Here is a 23,804-nt window from a genome sequence, read left to right on the forward strand (position 1 = left end):
TTATGGGAAGAAGTAAAAGATAATGTTACCTTAAGTGTGTACGTGGTGGGGGAGAGATGGAGGCTGTATAAACATACTTATAGCTGCTGTTACGAATATTGGAAGCTACTTTGTTACTATTTATTAGTATGTGTTGCTTTTTCTTTTTTCTTTCTCTATTTCTTTTTCATTTTCTCATTACGTTTCCCTTTTTACTTTTTGAAGTCCTGATCAGGCATTATTTGAATAGATGGAGAGTTTCCGGTCACAATTCAAAGTGTTGGTTATGACCTATAAAGCCCTTCATGGCATCGGACCAGAATATCTCCTGGACCGCCTTCTGCTGCACGAATCCCAGCGACTGGTTAGGTCCCCCAGAGTTGGCCTTCTCCGGGTCCCGTCGACGAAACAATGTCATTTGGCGGGACCCAGGGGAAGAGCCTTCTCTGTGGCAGCCCCGGCCCTCTGGAACCAACTCCCCCCAGAGATCAGAATTGCCCCCCCCTCCTTGCCTTTCGTAAACTTCTCAAAACCCACCTCTGCCATCAGGCATGGGGGAATTGAAATATCTTCCCCAGGCCTATATAATTTATGTATGGTGTGTTGTGTGCATGTTTTTTAAATTATGGGTTTTTAACTTCATATTATTAGATTTGTATTGTACATTGTTTCTATCACTGCTGTGAGCTGCCCCGAGTCTATGGAGAGGGGCGGCATACAAATTTAATAAATAAATAAATCTACTCAAACACACATGACACGTCTGGCCTTTCCTACTGCTCAAATCGAAACGGCCGTGGAAAAAGAAGTAGCTCTGGAGAACTACGTTTTGGCCTCCGGCGGCTTCCCTTTCCTTCCAAACCGGAAGACAGGCTTCTAGTTTCCCTGTTGTGCAGTTTTTCGCACCATGAGGCTTCAGGAAGCTTCCCTAAAGGTTCCAGAATGTGAAAAACAGCACAACGGGCAAACTGGAAGTCCATTTTTCTGTACTTCCAGTTTGCCCATTTGGCCATTTTTTCACTGTCCCAGGCTTCAGTGAGGCCTGTGTGCCTGCGCGGGGATGGGGGAGTGATTCTATGCATGCATGGGGGGATGGAATGGGTATTGACATGAGTGCGCATGGTAGCACATGCACACACCCAGTGATGGGCTGCCAAACTTTTTACTGCCACCCTGTGGGTATGGCTTGATGGTCATGTGACTGGGTAGGAGTGGTTTGACTATTTATTTATTTATTTATTTATTTATTTATTTATTTATTTATTTATTTATTTGTTTGTATGCTGCCCCTCTCCGTAGACTCAGGGTGGCTAACAACAATAATAAAACAGCATATAACAAATCTAATATTTAAAATAACTAGAAACCCTTATTAAAACCAAGCGTACACACAAACATACCATGCATAAATTGTATAGGCCTGGGGGGAAAGGAGTATCTCAATTCCCCCATGCCTAACAACAGAGGTGGGTTTTAAGGAGCTTACGAAAGGCAAGGAGGGTTGGGGCAATTCTGATCTTTGGGGGGAGCTGGTTCCAGAGGGTCGGGGATGCCACAGAGAAGGCTCTTCCCCTGGATCCCGCCAAACGACATTGTTTAGTCAACGGGACCCGGAGAAGACCAACTCTGTGGGACCTAATTGGTCGCTGGGATTCGGGATATGACTGAGGGGTGACTTAAAGGTCATGTGACTGGGTGGGAGTGGCTTACCGATCAAGATACATTTAAAATAGGTGCTTGGACTCTTTTTCAGTTGATTAAGTCACATTATTTGAATATCCACAAAAAGGACAAATGATAGACAAATGATAATTATTGGTTGAGGAGCACAGTAACATTTGAAAGTTTTCTACTGAACCCACAAAGTTCAGTATGATAACAGATTATGCAGGTAGATCAATTTTCTTTAATTGCTATAAAAGTTCAGTTCTAGATAATGATTAAAATGATTAAAGGGTTTATGAGTAAAAAGATACTATTTAATTATTTTCTATTTTAAAAGTAACTAAGGATCATACTAAGATACTAGAGAAGGAAGGACAATGAAAAAAACTATTAAATATTCAATAAATAGTGCATAAACTTACTACCCCCACTGCATTGTCCGTACGGTGGGGGCAGCAGTCCATTACTACACACCCTATTTTGGCACATGAACTAAAAGAAATGGTCACTATCACTGGAATAGGGTATGTATGCTCCTTAGAGTTGGTTATATGGCAGCAACATACAGTAAAAGCCCAGCAAAATAATGAAATAAATCTATGATCTTTGATTTTATAGTAGGGGTCCCCAACACCCTCCCCTCCGGTCTGTGCCATGCCAGAAACCACACAAACAAGAGAAGCCCCATGTGTGGCATGCAGGCAGCACATGAAACTATGCCCCCTCCGCTCCACAGAAAAAAACTCTCCACAGAATTGGTCCCTGGTGCCCAAAACGTTAGGAGACACTAGTTTACAGTATTAGCCAGTGCGAGCAAATAGTTTCAGACAAGAGATACATCTCCGAGATCGCCTCCTGCCGCACGAATCCCAGCGACCGATTAGGTCCCACAGAGTGGGCCTTCTCCGGGTCCCGTCAACTAAACAATGTCGGTTGGCGGGCCCCAGGGGAAGAGCCTTCTCTGTGGCGGCACCGGCCCTCTGGAACCAACTCCCCCCGGAGATTAGAACTGCCCCTACTCTTCCTGCCTTCCGTAAACTCCTTAAAACCCACCTTTGCCGTCAGGCATGGGGGAACTGAAACATCTCCCCCTGGGCACGTTTAATTTATGCATGGTATGTCTGTGTGTGTGTCTGTTAGCATATGGGGTTTTTAAATATTTAAATATTTTAAATTTGTCTGATTGCTTATGATTTGTTTCTACATGTTGTGAGCCGCCCCGAGTCTTCGGAGAGGGGCGGCATACAAATCTAAGTAATAAATAAATAAAATAATAAATAAAATCAAGTAGTAAGACTTTATAAGCATCCAGGAAGATCCAGGAAAAAATTAGATCTTTGTTTTGGTCCATCCAGAGGAGGCTTTAAGAAGGTAAGAAGTTCTCCAGATGAGTGCACTCTTACATGAGGCAGAAGCGCAACATGTTTTATTGGCCCGTGACCAAGCTATTATTTTAGAAAGGCATCGAGGCATTGTGTACTCCCCACTGTTTGTTCAAAAAGGCATTCCCAGGGGATTTGTGCTCTCTTGTTTCATGAGCCCTCCACATTGTTGATGCTGACTGACGTTGAAGCACAGCAGCTGGCCACGTCCATCACCGCAGCCAAGTCGGAAGATTCCTGCTTATACTTGGAACCCACGGGTCAGTGTCTGAGGAGAGCTTCACCACAAACCATGCTTTAAAACTAAGCAACCAAGAAGACAAAAATGCCTATCTTTGGCTAAAAGGGACAAATCCTCTCCCTCAACCCTCTCCGGATAAATCATGAAATATTGGTTAAACATTCCTCTCATACAGATCTTTACCCTGGCTGCCTTCTCTTTGACAGCGAAGCTCCCTAAAGGTAAGGTATAAATAATGGGTCACCTCTTCGCTTTGCCACTGGTTATATATTTATTTTTGATCTCGGACCTATAACCTCCTGGGATTTGTGTATATGAGCTGGTTATGCTTGTGAGCGCATCTGTAATTGCCTTTGGAGAATCCCCACCATGGAGGAACTGAGCAATTCTTGTTTGTACATATCACGGTGACTGGTGCTTTGACCAATTTCCCTGTGTAGGTTTTTTGTTTATAGTATGCATCAAAAACAGTTTTCCAAATATAAACAGCCAGCAATGTTGAATGTTTACTTGGGAATAAATCCAGGGACTTCTAAGTAAATATGCATAGATACAGAGATGCTTGAAGAATGTGAGTGAGGCAGATGCGTGTACGAAGTGACATAATATATATACAGTATATATATCTCCTTGATTAATGTTCTTATTAGAATTTTTGAGGATAGCCTTCTGCATTTTTGCTTGCAAGGAAGGCCCATTAAGGTCATGTTGCTGACAACTAGGTGAATACACAGCAAGCTCTTCTACGGATCAATTAAACTGGAAGTCTTGCTGGAATTTACTCCCAAATAAATTGGCATCCAGTTTGCAGTTGTAATCATTAATTGGCTTCACCATTTCTTAAAATCTTTGCTGCTTTTTTCAACACTTGATCTATATCATAAATTGTATTGGGCCATTAACTATGTTTAGAAATATTTGTTGTAAGAAAAAAACAACAACAACTCCATTCTAATACTCCTTTTATGGATTTTTTTTTTTAAAAAAGAACTTAAATACAGAATACGATGAAACATATTTGCAGGACCAAATGACAATGACTCAGAAACATATGCCTCTTCTCTACTGTAGACAGGTACTCAGGTGGAAAAAAAATCTGGTTCTCTTTATATAGATTTAATAATCTCAAATACAAAAATTGATTACAACAATGCCAACAATTAATGTACGAATTCCACCTTATTTCAATATTCGTTTGTAAGAGATTTAAAGAGACTGAAATATATGTGATGAATAAGTCCACAGTGCTAAATTCTTTGTTTGCTCTGCCTTCTATCAAGCTGCTTTCCCTCTCATCAAAGAGAAATTTAGGGATCTTATACATATCTTTACTCTATAGTTGAAAATTTGAAATTTCATATAACTATGGACCAGAAAGGGAAATCTTCAAATCAGATCAGAGAGGCTTTCACTAATAGGAGCTGCAATCTCAGTATTTTTGAAGAGTATTTACAAAGGAAGAGTGATACGAGAATGGTAGCATTTTACAATGTTATGAATTTGGGGGGATTCTCTTCTCTACTCATAACATCTCCATTGGCATGTGTCAGAAAGAATGCCAAATGCCAGGGACAATAGTCAATATCTTTTAAAGAACTATTTTTCCCCCTTTGGCAATTACTGTATGTGCAGTAGGTCATTTTCCACCAAGAGCAAAACAATTTATTAATTCTTTAGATATCCAGCAAACACAAATGTGGTTTGTGGTATGAAAACATTATCATGTATTTTCAAAACCATGCTAGGCCACCCATCTAACCAGAGTTACATTTATCTCTGCTAATGTAATACGTAATACAGAGAGAGCTTCCAGTGATTAAGAAATTAGGTATGTGCAATAAAATAAAAAATCCCTGCTTATATAAATATTGAAAAAAGTTAAAAGGCCTTTCTTGTATCTTTTCAAACAGTTTGTGCTAAGGGAGGTGATCATTGCGTTGTTCAGCACTATCTTGGGCTGTGTCAGACTATATAGATAGTCTCCTCTTGGATCTAGAGTTGTCATCTGTCATGAAGCTAAATTACACTGAAGTGTGATTCAGTGATTCATCCTGACCTCAATTTTTGCTGTTAGAAAAAATGGTGTTCCTGACTAGCAATCCTTTGTTCAGAATTTTATTGACTTAAAAAACAATTTGTATTCTGCCTTCTGTTGTGGTTAGCTCTGGCCCAACTCCTGCCCCAAGGAATGTGCAGGTGGATGTGGGGGAAACATCCACATGCCACAGGCCTGTTTTGCTCCTGATGGAATCTGCCGACAAAGCCTCCTCTGACCAAGGAAGCGTGAGTGACAGGGAAGAGGGGAGATTGGCAGACAGCCCAGGAGGAGATCAATCATCTGTATCATCCCTGGATTCTGAACAAGAATTAATGACACAACCACGCATGCGTAGAGTGATGCATAGGAGACAACAACTGAAGGATTATTACAAGAGAAAATGAGGCCACCTGTGGTTGGGAGGAGCTGCTGTAATTAGTGCTACAGATAAAAGTGCAGCTTGGTGTTTTAGCCTTATGGCAGTTTATCTGATTCATTGTTTCCTCAAGATCGTGGTTTTTGTGCTGTTCAAGATTGTGTGTGGACTCTCTGGACTTTAGAATTGGACTCAATTTCCCAGTTATTGGGTGAGCAATTGGATTGCATTTAACCTGTGCCTTGTGTTTACCAGAAAATCCCTTTGACATTTAAAAAGGGAGCTGTTTCTGTTTTTCTGTTTATAAAAACTTTTGGGTTTTCCTTTTATTGTGTGGTGTGTGTCTTCTTGGACTAATTACCATGTAATTATGGGCAGTTGAAACATGCCAGCAGAACACCTTCAAAATGGCTTTAATTTAAAAAACGAAACAAAACCCCCCCACACAAATAGTCACAATCTTTAAAATAGGATTTCAAACGTAATTCAAATTGAAATGGTATAGGTACAAGGAGGGTCTGGATTCCTTTCCAAGAACAGAAAGTACTGAGAATGTATTGAGAAAGAATATAGTTTCCATTTTTCATATCTGAGGAACCATATAGAAGAAGACCTTCCTTTCATATCTGCAGCACGAGGTCGCAGAAAATGAAGCCATCTTTAAAATGTCTTTTAATGTCCAGATATTACAATAATCAGAAATGGATGACAATTACAAAGTTGTGTGGAATACTCAGGAGTACTATAGTAAAGCTGAGAATCCGTCTCACATTCCAGAATGACAGCATAAGATAATGCATGAATACATGCATTTATTTGAATGTCTTTGCTCTATATCTTGACTATTTTTCTGTCAAGTGTAATTGGGAGTTGAAGTCCACAAAATCTGGGAGTTGGAGTCCACAATTCTGCAAAGTTGCCAAGGTTGGAGACCCCTGATCTAATGTGAAATTTATTCACTTTCTTATGCTGCCTTTGTGGTCTTTTTGTTTTGGTCACAGCTCCAATCATCACCACCCCTCTTGAGACTGTTGATGCCCTGGTTGAAGAGGCAGCCACCTTTGTGTGTGTCGTAAAATCTTTTCCCCAGGCAGAAATTACTTGGACACGTAATAACATTCTTATCAGGTAGGAATTGAATATACAAAAGACTGTAAATTGTATGTATGGTGGGACTGGTCTCTGGGTGTCATACGACTTTCGTTGCCAATGAGAATTCGTTGTTTTGACAATGACAATAAATTTATTTTTATTATTATGTCAGTACAACACAGCAAACGAGATCACTATGCTGGATTTCGTATTTCATCACCGGTCGGGCGCTTCCCAAGCACCTAGAACTGCGTGATGTAGCGGCGAATTATGTTTGCCGATCCCAGTAAAGCGGCCTTTTGCAATTGACAGATGGAGATTTTGTTAATTCCAATGGTTTTCAAATGTCCGCTGAGATCCTTTGGCACCGCACCCAGCGTGCCAAGTACCACTGGGACCACTTTCACAGGCTTATGCCAGAGTCATTGCAGCTTGATTTTTAGATCTTCATATTTCACTAATTTCTCTAGCTGCTTCTCCTCAACGCTGCTGTCTCCTGGGATTGCGATGTCGATGATCCATACTTTCTTTTTCTCCACGATCACAATGTCTGGTGTGTTATGCTTCAGAATTCGGTCACTCTGAAGTCGGAAGTCCCACAGTAGTTTTGCTTGCTCATTTTCGACCACTTTTTCGGGCTTATGATCCCACCAGTTCTTTGCCACTGGTAAATGGTAGTCCCGGCACAAGTTCCAGTGGATCATCTGTGCCACAGCATCATGTCTATGCTTGTAGTCAGTCTGTGTGATTTTTTTGCAGCTATTATTATTATTATTATTATTATTATTATTATTATTATTATTATTATTATTATTATTATTATGTAGAGTGTGGGTACTCTCAGAAAATATCAGTATTGGTTTCTACCCATAACAGTACACCCCCTCTTGATTCTATTCACCTATATAGCATTCTATAAATTTAATTCATGCATTATTTTTATAAGTGCGTGATAAATAAAAATATAGAATGGTTGCAGAAACTAGGTATGCCTAGTTTAATGAAAAGAAGGACTAGGGGAGGCATAATAGCAGTGTTCCAATAACTCAGGGATTGCCCCAAAAAGGAGAGAATGAAGCTATTCTCTAAAGCAGGGGTCCCCAACCGCCAGTCCGCGGACCAGTACCGGGCCGCAAGGCATGTTGCACCGGTCCGCGGAGTCAGCAGCTGCTGTGGAGCCGGCGAGTGCCAAGCTGTTTCCTGTCTCTTTCCCCTCACGTTCACTTGGGACCGCCATTTGCCTCGGGCTCAGAGAACCTTTGCTTGCTTGCTTTCTTCCTTTCCTGTCTTTCTTCTCTCGTCGAAAGTGGTCTATTTCCTCCTTGCGAAGCCCTTGCAAAGCCCTCGCTCTGCCTGCAGCTCAAACGAAAAGGCTTTGGCATTGTGCAGCTCTTTTTTTGCTAGGCTCCCCCACCCTATTCCCGGGGTCCTGGGTGGGAGCGAAGCCAGGGGTGTGTGTGTGACCATGAAACCCCCACCACCAGCTCTGGTAATTTTCTTTTGGAAGGATTCCTTGCTGCAAGAAAATTACCAGACCTGGCACTGGTGGGCGCTCCAAGCAGGCAGCGATCGCAAAGGAAGGTGACTGTGTCCGTGGAGGCACCTCCCCCTGCTCTGGGATTCCTTGCTGCAATCCCAGCTGGAACGGGGTGTGTGTGTGTCCTCTGGAACTGCTGAAAGGCAAACGGCGGTCCCGAGTGAACAGGAGGGGAAAGAGACAGGAAACCGCCCCCTCCTACCCTTCCTCCCTCTGTCACCTCAACTCCCCCGCAAAATTAAAAAAGGGGGGGGGGAGAGAGACAATGGAACGATAAGCTAAACCAACTTTCCGCCCCCACCGGGCCATAGAAAAATTGTCTTGCTGAAACTGGTCCCTGGTGGAAAAAAGGTTGGGGACCACTGCTCTAAAGCACCTGAGGGTAGAACAAGAAGCAACAGATGGAAACTAATCAAGGAGAGAAGCTACTTTGAACTGAGGAGAAATTTCCTGACAGAGTTAGAACAATTAATCAGTGGAACAGCTTGCCTCCAGAAGTTGTGAATGCTCCAACCCTGGAAGTTTTTAAGAAGATGTTCGATAACCATTTGTCTGAAGTGGTGTAGTGTTTCCTGTCTAAACAGGGGGTCGGACTAGAGGATCTCCAAGGTGCCTTTCAACTCTGTTGTTCCATTCTATTTATTCTATTTGGAAATGACATGGGAAGACAAGAGGAACAGCTGCAGAGTAGACAATAGTCAGATAAAAAGCTTTGCTTGCAGAAGTAATCGGGGTATGGCAAACATTTCAGAAGGGCCCCACCTTTTGAAGCCAATTATTTGGATTGTAAAGGCCAAGTGTGTGTGTGTGTGTGTGTGTGTGTAGAAATGTACGTTCAGGCTTGCACTTTTAAATAAACTTAATATGTTCTCAGACTTTTTGATACTAGGTATGCCATACGAGAAAATGGGCAACTCCTAACTATTCTGAGTGTGGAAGATAGCGATGATGGGATATACTGTTGTACTGCAAACAATGGTGTAGGAATAGAAGCAGAAAACTGTGGGGCATTACAAGTGAAAATGAGTGAGTATACTTATCCTTTTGCTGAATTAAAAGTCACTGAAAGCAAGAAAATATGGCAATATTTTACTTGAATGCTAATATTTTTTATTTTGTATGAATTTAAATTTAAGCAAAGTACAAGTCAAATTTTCAATATGTGCAATCTAATATCAATAGTAAAATGATACTGTCATGGATCTGCTCCTGGACCTCAATCTGGACATGAGTTCAGAGGAGGAATTGGAGTTGGAGTTGGCAGAGGAAATCGTGGAGTCGTGTGACGACCCAGATCAGGGCTCAGAGAGTGCTAGCCTGATGGAAGAGCCTCAGCTGGGTCAATCAGATGAGCGACAGACTGCGGTTGAATGAGGTGAACCACAGCAGCAGCGAGTTGGCCAGAAAGCTCCTGGCAAGGACCAGGAGCCACCCATTAACAATGAGGAGAAGGTGGTGGTTGTCACGCTGAATATTGACAGCCTCTCAGAGACATTCAGTAATGAAAGAATTAACTGTGTGTGCTTTATTAAGACCCTCCTATTATGATGCAATATCCTGCCAAGTCACTTCCTTCTTCTTCATTCCTCACTCTCTTCTCTTTCTATCCTCCATTATGTAAAGACGTATATTTGAGTTGTCCCTCGAGACAAGTTTTATTTTCTATTTTTACAATAAATATATCTTGTTTGAACAAATAATATATCTTGTTTGAACAAATGACTAAAGGCTTTTATCCATCGACTCCGCGGGGTTAAGGTTCTAACGGACTTTAATCACTCACAAACCGCGACATAGTAGCAGAGGATGGTTCTCTTATTTAAGCCTAAAAATAATAATCTCTAAAGGCTTTTTTATCCATCGATCTCCATGGGGTTAAGGCCCTAACAGACTTTAATAATTTCACAAACCGCGACAGTGGTGCTCACACCTCCTCCCAATCCAAGGACATGCAGGGCAGATAGGAGGTAGGAGGAGGAATGCTGGTTGGCTAGACTCTTCAGGAGGAGGCAGCCTCACCCCTCATGAAGAGTTTGTTTGCATATAGAGAGCTACGCAGCAGGACTTGAAATGATACCAGAATTTATAGTGTGGCAATTTAGGAACCAGTGCAGAGAAATAATGATGACACTTTTGTAGAAAATAGTAGTAAATGGTTTTACTCTTCAGTGCATTCAAAATATCTTCTGTCTTAGTCTTCTATTTACAGGAACAAACTATATGCAGTAAAGCTTACTTACATGTAGATACTAAACCAATTCAGATTTCTCCATATCAACACTACAGCTCTAACTCAATAATTAACTCACGCCCAAAACTGCTCCAGCCAACCAACTAACAGCTAATAGCCAAGAATCATTGTAAAGTTGCTTTGCATTTTATAATGCTCTGGCCCAATCAGGTTGCGGTTTGCACCCTATGACTCGGCATTCATTACTGTTTTAACATGCTTACATCCTTCTTTTACCTTGTATGGTAACATAATGGAATATCACCTAGGATTGAGCTAATCCTTGATTTGCACCAGTGTCACCTACTTAATCCCACCCTGAGGACTTGGATGTCGCTGGAACAATGCGTCCAGTTCTTGTGTGCTTCTGCTATGTATCCATTTGACTCATGGATTGTTTCCTGGATTTTGGCTGTGCCCATTGGACTCCATTTTCTCAGAGACTCTTGAGCTGAGAACAATATGGGTGCTTTCTGAGGATTTGTTTGGTGTTGGGTTGAACTAACACCTTTAGAACTCTCCTTCTGCATGTATGGATATATGTATGTATGTGTGAGAAGAGAGCAAGGCAGCATGGATATAACTTGTCTCCAACTTATAACAGTTTGTGTAGTGATGGTTCGAAGATACAATGACACTGAAAATAGTGATTATTTCACACATATAACCATTAAAACATCCTTATGGTCATGTGATCAAAATTCAGACACTTGGCAAGTGACTCATGTTTTGATTGCTGTATGGACCTGTGATCATGTTTTCTAACCTTCCGACAGTCAATGGGATGGGGAAGCCAGATTCACTTAACAACTACATTACTAACTTTACAACTGCAGGGATTCACTTAACAACTATAGTAAGAATGGTTGTAAATGGGGCACTTAATAACTGTCTTGTTTAGCAACAGAAATGTTGGGCTGCATTATACCAGTAGTTGTAAACTGAGGACTACCTGTATACAGGTAGTCTTCCATTTACAACCACACCAGAATATCCATAAGTCACTGCAGCCCTAAATCAAGTCAGACCTAATTTTGTGACAATTTTTATGTCTGTCAGTAATCGAAATACACAGTTGTTAAGCAAATCACATTATCATTAAGTGATCCCAGTTTCCCTAATGGACTTTTTTTTTTTTGCTGACAATTCTGATGCCAAAACTTGATCCTTGGTGATCCAAGCCTCCTATTGAGCCTTGGTGGTGCAGTGGTTAGAGTGCAGTACTGAAAGCTGCTTCTGCTGACTGCTGGCTATAGTTCCCCAGTTCAAATCTCACCATCGGCTCAAGGTTGGCTCAGCCTTCCATCCTTCCGAGGTGGGTAAAATGAGGACCCAGATTGTTGGGGGCAATATGCTGACTCTATAAACCGCTTAGAGAAGGCTATAAAGCACTGTGAAGCAGTATATAAGTGTAAATGCTATTGCTAAAACATGATCATTTGAGCACAAGACAATGCATCTGATCTTAAAGGTCAGCTGGTTTCTAGCCTCCAAATTGAAATCATGTGACCACAGGGCAGTTGTAGGTGTCAGTACAGGTTATAAGTCACTTTTTCCTATACCATTGTACCATTGAACTATTGTTAAGCAAACACTTGAAAGTCAAAGACTACTTGCTATAAAGCAATTTATCTAATTTACCTAATCCTAACTCTACTGTATTTCAGTAGGTATCTGGTACGGTTACTCATGAAGTTTTTCCAGCTTCATAAAGATAATTAAGAAGAAAAAATTACATGTAAATATAAGGAGATCATATTCCAAGCATAGCTCAATAGAGGAATTGATACCATAGAGTAGGAGGAGCTAGATGGCGAAAACACTGAAATGTAAGATGGCCATTCTGAAACAAAGAAACCTAGCAGATCTTGATAGCGTGGTTGCTCTGAGCTCATAAATATATAAATTGTAATCATGTTTTTCAATACATGGCCCAGGGGATCAATACCAACAGTTTAAATTAGGAATGCTTCTAAAAATCTGGGCAACGTAAGAATTGACTTCAGAGCAAGATTTAAATCCTCTGTTAAATTTTTAGAAAAAATATATATAAAGTTTTATTTTACATTCTGTTTGCTGTTCTACCATCCTGTCTTTATTTATGAAATAAGTACTAGCTTAAGCTTTTTGAGCAGTGGCAACATTGATGTTATCCCTGCACCAGCCTGTAATTCTTTCCTCATAATGTTGAAGTTGAAATCTTAGTTAACCTTTCCTGAATTTTCATGATCCCTCTACGTATATTTTCCTCCAAACTTGGAGATTATTGAGTTCCCTGCTTCTACTCTCCTTTGAAAGGCTTTTCCTCCATCTCTTTATAAGTGTTTGGAAAATAGCAAGCTCCATTGCTCTTTCGTTACTTGTTAGAAGCGAGTATGGATGTTGATGACAAAATGGACCTATTGTTTTGTAATAGTATAATGTGACTTTAGCACAGAGGTTTCCAACTTTGGCAACTTTTGTGACTTGTGGACTTCAATATGCTGGCTGGGGAATTCTGGGAGTTGAAGTCCACAAGTCTTAAAGTTGCCAAGATTGCCCTATGTGAAAGTTTGGTCACCACTTCTTTAGTATATTTGACTCTGGGCTCCGTTTCATTTTGATCTTTAAAACTAGAACCGAAAATAACCCGTCCACCTTCAAATCTGAAAATCATTGAAGGATTAAAGGCCGTTTTCCCATGCACTACAATGGGAAATCCCAAGCCTTCAGTTTCCTGGATCAAAGGAGAAAATGTGATAAAGGTGAGTATTGGAAGTATTTCATTACAACCTGTATCTTTTTTTGCTGGTCTGAGAAAAAACATTGCATTAGTTATTATTTCATAGAGAGGATGAGTGATTAAAGTACTAGACCAGAAATCTAGAATCTGTGCTTTCTAGTCTAATCTTAGATATAAAAACCAAGAAGAAGCATACTTAATTATACATATAGTAATGGGTTGCGAGGATTGTATATGCATAAAATTGGAAACTAAATAGATTACCAACTGCAAGGGAAGTTTTGAGAAAAATTATGGACTGCGCAGAGATGAATAGATTGACTTTAAAACATAAAGGCAAATAAGATTCTGATTATTTTAAAATTGGGGGGAAATTTTATTACTGGATAGAAAGTTAAAAGATATTTATGTTTTAATAATTAGCTGTTTTTGGAAAAACTAATACATGAGAGTTGAGAGTTAAATATTAGAACCCAGGTGGCTAAGATAAGAAATGGTGGTAGCACTATGCAATGATATAACACAAAATTTAGTTATTCATGTCAGTTTAAACATATATAACCTTTAAAAAGATAATGTATAATATTATGGGACATATACATATATATATATATAACATCTCTATTAGATAATAATAATAATAATAATAATAATTATTATTATTATTATTATTATTATTATTTATTAGATTTGTATGCCACCCCTCTTCGGAGTCTCGGGGCGGCTCACAACAATAATAGTAACAATGTGACAATGTAAACAAATCTAATATTAAAAAGTATCTAAAAACCCATCATTTAAAAACCATGCAACACAAGCATATCATACATAAAACTATATAAGCCTGGGGAGATATCTCAATTACCCCATGCCTGACGATACAGGTGGATCTTAAGCAATTTGCGAAAGACAAGGAGGGTGGGGGCAGTTCTGATCTCTGGGGGGAGTTGATTCCAGAGGGCTGGGGCCGCCACAGAGAAGGCTCTTCCCCTGGCTCTTCCCCCACCAGACAACATTGTTTAGTCGACAGGACCTGGAGAAGGCCAACTCTGTGGCACCTTATTATCTGCTGGGATTCGTACGGCAGAAGACGGTTCCGGAGGTATTCTGGTCCAATACCAGATAGGGCTTTTTTAGAGGTTTAATATTTTATAATATTGAATAAACTTTAGATAAGGAAAGAGATATAGGAGCCTCCATTGAATGATTAATAAAAAGGAAAAAATGTATATGTTTGATTATAAGCATTGATGTAGTGTTTGAAGTTATACATTGTTTTTATTCTATGGTGGAGAAAAATAAAAAAAAATTATGCCGGGGGAAAAAAATGGTTGGGTGACTTTGACCCAATCAACCCAAATCATTTTACAAGGTGGCTGTTGCGGGGAAACTAGGAAGGAGCATTGTGTAAGCTGCCTCAAATTATACAAATGAAATAGGAATATAAATCAAACAAATAAATACATCCATCTGGGTCACCAAGATATATTCTGCATCATTTCACGTTATATTTTGTGGCAGGAAAATTCTCGAATTGCTATTCTGGAATCAGGCAGTTTAAGGATTCATAATGTGCAGAAGGAAGATGGTGGACACTATCGCTGTGTGGCAAAGAACAGCCTTGGGACAGCCTACTCTAAACCTGTAATTCTGGAAGTGGAAGGTGAGTGGTCATGTTTGGTGATGTGATCATTCAAATACAGAATCTGCATTCATCTGACATCCGTACTGCAAATGTATTTTTGTGAATGTTCAGGACAAAAACGGAAGTCTTTGAGCCCAGCTTTGAATCTATGAGTGACTAGAAACAAACAAGCAAATCTAATCAATGATCTAATGGCCTTCTTACCAAGGGGTTTGTTTGTCTGTCTGCAAGGAATCTGGGTGAATGGTGAATTCTGAATAAACATACTTCTAGCAATAGCATTTAGACTTATATATCACTTCATAGTCCTTTTATAGCCTCTAAGCAATTTACAGAATCAGCATATTGCCCCCAACAATCTGGGTCCTCATTTTACCCACCTCAGAAGGATGGAAGGCTGAGTCAACCTTGAGCCAGTGGTGAGATTTGAACTGCTGAACTACAGCTAGCAGTTAACTGAAGTAGCCTGTCTAACCACTGTGCCACCCCAGTTCGGTATTCTAAAAGATATACATTTGGGCATTTATCTTATAGCCTTGCTTCCCATGGGATAATATTTATGGCTTTTCCAAGACTATTTGCATATTCATATATGCACGGGGTAATATATTTGGATATATGTGATACATTATTCTGAATGACAGGACTGATATCCGCTGTTGGCTTGCTCTAGTTCTGCTTCTATGAATACTTAGATTTGTCTCTCTTAACTGGATGACTTCCAGTGATGTTGGATTTTAACACCAGAAATCTCAGCCAGCTTGGCCATCAATCACACTGCAGAAAAATTCTGGAAGATTTAGTGCATCCTATCAAAAACTGATATTTTTAATCTTCCAACCAAGTGAATGAATAATGTACCTCATTAATGACTTAGCCACAATAGAAATGGGTGTCATTAGCAGCATTATATACATTAATACATATTGTATACAATCATGCAATCTAAAATATAGTACAGAACTTCATAGTTTGAAGATTTTTTATATAACAGCATTTAGGCATAATTGTAATTTGCCAAGAATTGCCTCGGCAAGATACTTAAGTCAAAGAAATAAAAAGAGACAGAGAAACAGAGAGAGGAGGAGAGAGAGAGAGAGAGAGAGAGAAAGAAAGAAAGAAAGAAAGAAAGAAAGAAAGAAAGAAAAAAAGAAAGAAAATACCACACCAGCAGCTTTTAGGATCTGGATTCTTCTCTGCTGGCTCTATATGGACTTTCATATACTAAAGCCATATATAAAATAATGAAATGCTCTTCTTGTTTCTAGCACTCTAACATCATTTATTTTGAATGCAACTTTTGTGACTAAAAGTATATAAAGGTTCACAGTGTTCCTTCCTTTTCTACTATTTGCTTCCACAGACAGGATTATTGTTTTAGGTATTCCCAATGAATCCATTTATACAGCAGAATAAAATTAAGATCTCATTTAATTGAAAAATACTTAATACTACTTGTAGTCAAAATTAAAGTGACCAGATTTTAGCATTGGTAAAGAGGTACACCACTGAGCTCTTGGCAAAAAAAAAAAAAATGCAAACAAATTTTCTATTTCTTTATCTATCTATCTATCTATCTATCTATCTATCTATCTATCTATCTATCTATCTATCTATCTATCTATCTATCTATCTATCTATTAGATTTGTATGCCACCACTCTCCGAAGACTCAGAGTGGCTCTTTCTTATTCTCTCTCTTTCTTCCTCCCTCCCTTTCTCTCTCTTTCTCTCTCTTTCTCTCTCCCTTCCTCCTTCTCTCTCTTTCTTCTGTCATCTTTCTTTCTCTCTCTTTCTCTCTTCCTCCCTCCCTCTATCTTTCACTCTCTCTCCGGTGGGGAGGGAAGGCAGCAGTGGAGAGCCTGGAATCCCCTCCCTCCAGCCTCTTCCCAAGAGGGCTGGTTGGGAGGAAAAAAAGTGGGACATTTTTCAAACGGAGTGGGACTCGGGACAAATTATCATAAAGCATAACTGTCCCACTGAAAGCGGGACGTCTAGTCACTTTAGTCAAAATGGGTACAACCGGGACACCATTCTTCTATGATCCTGTTTGTACAATTTCCTTCTGATTTGTGCTTGTTTTTTTTTAAGCAAGTGAATTTCGTGCACTCAACAATTACTATTTATTTTATTTATTAGATTTGTATGCCGCCCCTCTCCGCAGACTCGGGGTGGCAGTACTGCAGTCTCCCATTCCCAATCCAAATAAGATTTCAGGTCCTCTCCTGTAAATATTTCCTACTTCAGATCTTTCCAGCCATGCAGCCTGGAGAATTAAATAAAAGGAAATTTATCTAAAGGCCGCTGTTACATTTTGAAGGCTAGCAACTGGGTTAAGTTTATTTTTCTTAGCCAATAACTTTTAGGAGAGTTTTGTTATTTATTTGAAGTTGCTGGGAAAAGCCATTAAAAAAACCTTTTAAGGAATCTTAGATTTAGTAGGGCTTGCTCGTTCCTGAACTGTAGTCTATTTCATCTGATGCACAGATTCATTGGATATACTTGAGAACCAAGCCAACAGGTAAGACTCCACATTTAAATCTACATTTGAGCTCCTTAAATGCATCATATAAAAGTCAGCTCTAGCATTAAAAGAACTTCCTTACACACTTCCTAGGGAAGGTAATTTGAACCAATCTTATCCTTGAATGAACTTGACTTTTGGAATTTGCTGCGATATATTTTTCATATGTGGAAAATGAGTTCATTTAGTACAGCAGATTTATATAGATACTGTTCTGTCTGGGTGCCCCCAGACTTCAACACCAACTGGAAAAAGCAGCCAGACACGCTGGTAAAAGCAAAAGCACTTTATAGTTTGAAAAATAAACACAGAGAAAAACCTGTTCTTCCCAACAGGCAGGCTATGAGGCTTCACAGCAAAGTCCTGACGGCCAGACAATACAGCAGACTTCTTGCTGGCACACACACCACTGTAGAGAATAAGCCCCCACACCTTTTTCCCCAAGGTTTCAGCCTTCAAGGCCACAAGCCAGAATCAGAGACGTCAAAGATCACAGCCAGGTCCCAGGACTCCCAAAGATAATACTCCACAATACAGGAAGGGTGGGTCTGCCTTTTCAGCCTTTCTGGGGAGAACCACACCCAAACCCAGCTGTTACCTATTTAGGACTGGAAGTACCTGGCTAATTGTCCCCTTCGTTGTGCTGCTCTTCTCTGCCTGTAATCGATGATGGCTTGAGCATTTTCCTCTAAGGACTCCAGGCTGCTTGCTGGGGAGAGCTCCACCCCGGGGGACTCTGGCTGTTCTCCCTCTCCCTCGGCCTGATATTCCTCCTCCCCTTCTGCCTGGGCCTCCTCCTCCTCCTCCTGTTCCTCATCCTCCCCCTCTGAGCAGGGAGCCGGCAGAGGTTCAGCCGTTCCTTGAGGAGCCTCAGACGGAATCACAACAGATACCGGACATTAACTGTTTTAATGGGATTTATATTCCTCACTCCCACTACAGCCCCAAATTGGACTATGTAAATCTTATTGTCTCTGCAGGTTTCTTTTGTATTCTTTCTTTCAAGACTAGAATGGTTTTTCTTTCAATTCTTCCTTTCCAGAAATATTTATACAGCTATAGCAAATATTTCTGTTATAAGGGCTCATCATTCAGTTTATGATTGTATTTTCTGTGGTAACTGACATAAATAGTGACTAAATATCCTTGTATAAAAAAGCTATGTATTCAGAACAATTATAACTTGAGAAAGTTGAGTGGTTTAGAAGGTTGAAAAAAAATTAGTCAATCAATCAGGGATATGAAAACATTTATAATTTATACAATTCTTTTGCAGAAGTGCAGTTTTGAGAAGAGCATTTTCTTTGTAGTGTGGGGTAGATGCAATTCTGTTTATAGAGGAGCAACCTGATGGGAAATGAATTTGTTTTAACTTTTTTTTGAAGAAGAAGATAAACCCAGCAGTGAACTCTTAACCAAATGTATGGGGTTTTTTTGGAGTTCAAAAATTACTGAGTGCTTTGGATTGGCTCCATCTTCAACTGTTTTATCTATCTATCTATCTATCTATCTATCTATCTATCTATCTATCTATCTATCTATCTATCTATCTATCTATCTATTTAGTCTATCAAACATGTATGGACATGAACACAGGAAATGGTTACGAATAAATGGGGACATTAGGACAGGGATGGTAGGCATACTGGTGCACTTATACACACTCATTACAAACCTCTTAGGAATGGGGTCTACAATAGACAGTTTATGGTTAAAGTTTTGGAGGTTTTGGGAAGAAATCACAGAGTCAAGTAGTACATTCCAGATATTGACCACTCTGTTGTTGAAGTCATATTTTCTGCAATCGAGTTTGGAGCTGTCTAGAAAGCTTAGAACTACGTCGCCTAAAACACGATCTAAGTATTGCCCACAAGATCATATGCTGCAACGTTCTACCTGTCAATGACTATTTCAGCTTCAATCGCAACAATACAAGAGCACGCAACAGATTCAAACTTAATATTAACCGCTCCAAACTTGACTGTAAAAAATATGACTTCAGCAACCGAATTGTCGAAGAGTGGAACTCATTACCCGACTCAGTAGTGTCAACCCCTAACCCCAAAACATTTTTTCCTTAGACTATCCACGATTGACCTCTCCAGGTTCCTTAGAGGTCAGTAAGGGGCATGCATAAGTGCACCAGTGTGCCTTCCATCCCCTGTCCAATTGTCTCTCCTTATCTCATTTATCTTTTCTTCCTTTCAAATATGTTCACCTATACTTTTACATCTTATCTTCTATTCTTTTCTTTACTTATATTATTACATATCTTTCTCTTCAATGTGTATTATGTATTGGACAAAATAAATAAATAAAATAAATAAATAAATAAACCTTGAGTTTGTATCTATTGTTTGCCTGTGCATTATTCCGGTTGACAGGTAGGGCACTGTAACAGACAATTTTGTGTATTAAGCTTACGTCAGACTATAGGGGGCATTAGTTCTAGGTTGTTCAAGGCCAAAATTTCAAGCCTGGTAGCATAAGGTAAGTCTATTGTGAACAGAGGAGTGGAGTACTCTTCTTGTGAAATACCTCTGGACTCGCTGAATTGTATTAATGTTCGATATACAGTGTGAATTCCAGGCAGGTGAGCTGTATTTGAGAATTGGTCTGTGAGTTTGGGAAACTGTAAAATGTAAATATTTCACCAATAGCTAACCCTGGGTTAACTAATGGTTTTGTTTTTTTCCATTTAGTTTTTGCTCGAATTCTGAAGGCTCCTGAATCCTATAACGTCAGTTTTGGCTCTGTGGTAACTCTGCAGTGTGTAGCAACAGGCATTCCAACTCCTACAATAACATGGCTTGAAAATGGAAAAGCTGTAAGTATCACCGCAGTTCCTAAATTCTGATGATTAATTCTTTAACCAAATTCAATGAAGCTTTGAAACCAGAGTGAAACTGGCAGAGAAAAGTTGGAGGCTCTTGCAAAGCAGAGATGCAGTATGGAAATACAATTCATTATTCCTTATGATGTGGCTGGATTATATTACTTTATAGTTTGGAATCGGATTTGAGTAACAAACTTCTTATTTATTTATTTATTTATTTATTTATTGTTTATTTGTTTGTTTGTTTGTTTGTTTGTTTATTTATTTATTTATTTATCAAATTTGTATGCCGCCCCTCTTTGCAGACTCGGGGCGCCTAACAACAGTGATAAAACAATATAAACAAATCTGATATTTAAGTTAATTTTAAAAAGAAACCCCAATTTAAGAGACCAATCATACATACAGACATACCATGCATAATTTTTTTTTTATAAGCCATGGGGAAGGGAATATCTCAATTCCCCCTTGCCTGACAACAGAGGTGGATTTTAAGGAGCTTACGAAAGGCAAGGAGGGTGAGGGCAACTCTGATATCTGGGGGGAGTTGGTTCCAGAGGGCCGCGGCCGCCACAGAGAAGGATCTTCCCCTGGGTCCCGCCAAACAGCATTGTTTAGTCGAAGAGACCCCGAGAAGGCCAAATCTGTGGGACCTAACTGGTCGCTGGGATTCGTGCGGCAGAAGGCGGTCCCGGAGGTATTCTGGTCTGATGCCATGAAGGGCTTTATAGGTCATAACCAACACTTTGAATTGTGACCGGAAACCGATCGGCAACCAATGCAGACAGTCACTATCTAATCATGCCTCCCTGTTTTGCTTATTCAGCACAGGTTTTCCTGCATTTTCATGTACAGTATTTTGCAAAGGTACATGTTAGGAAATGTATTTAAGATAACCACAAGAGCAGTCTTTAACACTAGATGTTAAACATCTAACTGATGTTAAAAACCAGCAATTCAAGTTGCACGGTTCATAGAGGAAGCTTGAGCAAATTTTGGGTGTCCTTGGCTAAATTCAGGGCTGGTTAGCATCTTGGATGGATATTGTTTATTGTTTATGGATATTGTTGGGAAAAGGCCGAGATTCTGATATTTTGGCTTCTCCAGATAAAAATGAGAAACAGAGCAGTGATGGCCATATCAAAGGCCACATGAGAAATTGCCCTCTGTCAGCTCCAGTGTGTATGCAGGTGCTGGCCAGATGATTTTTGGCCTTGGGAAAGGCTGTTTAATCCATCGGACACTTTAGGGAAATTTCCCTGAAGCCCTGGAGTGCAAAAAAACCTGCCCAATGGACAAACCGGACATTTGGAAAATGAACTTCTGGTTTGCCCGCCGTGCTCTTTTTGCACTCTGGGGGGGTTCAGGCAGCTTCCTGAAGCTCTGGGGTACAAAAAAAAGCACAAGGGGCAAACCGGAAGTGTGTTTTCCGGTTTGCCTGTTGGGCTTTTTTTGCACTCCGGGTCTCCAGGAAGTTTCACTTATTTATTTGTTTGTTTGTTTGTTTGTTTGTTTGATTGCTTGCTTGCTTGCCTGCCTGCCTGCCTGCCTGCCTGCCTGCCTCCTTCCTTCCTTCCTTCCTTCCTTCCTTACTTACTTACTTACTTACTTATTTATTCAATTTTTATGCCGCCCTTCTCCTTAGACTCAGGGCGGCTTACAACATGTTAGCAATAGCACTTTTTAACAGAGCCAGTGTATTGCCCTCACAATCTGAGTCCTCATTTTACCCACCTCGGAAGGATGGAAGGCTGAGTCAACCTTGAGCTGGTGATGAGATTTGAACCGCTGACCTACAGATCTACAGTCAGCTTCAGTGGCCTGCAGTACAGCACTCTACCTGCTGTGCCACCCGGAATCCTCTGGAGTGCAAAAAATAGCACAATGGGCAAATCAGAAAACACACCTGGTTTTCCTGTTGGACTGTTTTATGCACTCCAGTACTCCAGGAAGCTTCCTGTAATCCTCTGGAGGAGAAAAAAATAGCACGTTGAGCAAACTGAAAGTCCATTTTCTGAACTTCCTGTTTGGCCATTTGGCCATTTTTTCAGGTCCTAAGCTTCACCGAGGCCTGTGTGCATGCATGGGGATGGAGGGATTGCGCACATATGTTGGGACAGCAGGAGGATGCACATGCATGGGGGGGGAGAAGGGAAGGGGTGTGGGCACATACACGCATGCTAGCATACATACACACACCCTTTTGGCACACAAACCAAACAAGGTTCACCATCCCTGCTCTAGAGGTCCTCTGCAATCTCCAGAATTCTAGAAAATGTATTGCAACTTACATCCATTTAGAAAACACTGCTATCATAGATGCTTGGGATAAGCCACAATAATACCATGTATGACATTTCATTGCAGAGATGATATGAATTATTTGAATCAATTTCATGAAGTGACTGACATATTTGCATGGCCATGCCATGATGTACACCACCTTCCTCTCTGCCCATGGTTGCCCATGATTGCTGTGGACTTTGGGCCAATGGATGCCTTTCCTGATGTTGTTGGGCTCTGATTTTGCCCTTACTTTGACTTTATTTATTTTAGTAGGTCCTGTAATTACTGTTAATGCATTTACAGTGGTACCTCGTCATACAAACCCCTCATCATACGAACTTTTCGAGATACGAACCTGGGGTTCGGATTTTTTTTGCCTCAGCAAAATTGCAGCATCGCAAAAACACGTCCAGGGGTGGGGTTTTGAGGACTTCTGTGGTTTTGTGATGCTGCGATTTCGCTGAGTCTTCCCTCGCTAGGAAACCCCACCTCCAGACTTCTGTTGCCAGCGGAGCATCCGTTTTTGTGATCCTGGGATTCCCCTCCTGGGATTTTCTCCCTGGAGGGGAGCTTCAGGGGAATCCTACCAGTGCAAAAATGGGCGCTTTTGCTTGAAAAAGGGGTAAATTTTGGGCTTGCACACATTAATCGGTTTTCCATTGATTCCTATGGGAAACATTGTTTTGTCTTACAAACTTTTCACCTTACGAACCTCCTCCCGGAACCAATTAAGAGAAAGTATAACTGTATATACAAAGTAATGCATTTGTGATCCTCTATAAGTATAATATGTGACTGAAGATTCAGTGCTCCAATTTCTAACCTTTTTATCATCTTTTGAAGCTTTGCCTATGGAAAGAAGTTTGTTTATTTTGTAAGGTGTGTAGTTCTTTGGGACCAGCGTGATTCTTGCTGTTATCAATGTGCCCATCAAACTTCATATACCTGCATCCCACAACCTTTTGGGTACCAGGGAGTAGTTTTTCCACAGACGGGGTGGTGATGATTTCTTGTACTGCCTGGATCCCGTGTGGTGCTTCACTTGCTTGGGTGGCCTGGTTCCTGGCAATCCGTGGCCAGTGCTGGTCCATGGTCTATGGGTTAGGGACCCCTGCCATATACTACATAGTTTCATTTACTTTGGCACTGAAAAACTGCGAAGCTACAGGATTGTAAAGCAATCAAGCACGTGTGCATGCATGTGAGTGTGAACAAAATCCAAATACTGCACATTTTTCTATCAATATGTATG

General features: G+C 40.3%; 1 protein-coding gene across 1 annotated transcript in view; it reads left to right on the forward strand.

Annotated features, from left to right (window-relative positions):
• Positions 1 to 3,409: 3,409 nt before the first annotated feature.
• MUSK (muscle associated receptor tyrosine kinase) overlaps positions 3,410 to 23,804 on the forward strand; it is a 62,712-nt gene continuing 42,317 nt past the window's right edge. The window contains exons 1-6 of the mRNA XM_070736245.1: positions 3,410 to 3,488; positions 6,683 to 6,809; positions 9,185 to 9,336; positions 13,157 to 13,284; positions 14,784 to 14,925; positions 20,133 to 20,257. Of these exons, the coding sequence (XP_070592346.1) occupies positions 3,410 to 3,488; positions 6,683 to 6,809; positions 9,185 to 9,336; positions 13,157 to 13,284; positions 14,784 to 14,925; positions 20,133 to 20,257 (753 nt within the window). The remainder of the gene's footprint in view (positions 3,489 to 6,682; positions 6,810 to 9,184; positions 9,337 to 13,156; positions 13,285 to 14,783; positions 14,926 to 20,132; positions 20,258 to 23,804) is intronic.

Source organism: Erythrolamprus reginae, chromosome 2, assembly GCF_031021105.1.
Source record: "Erythrolamprus reginae isolate rEryReg1 chromosome 2, rEryReg1.hap1, whole genome shotgun sequence".
Classification (NCBI taxonomy): Eukaryota; Metazoa; Chordata; class Lepidosauria; order Squamata; family Dipsadidae; genus Erythrolamprus; species Erythrolamprus reginae.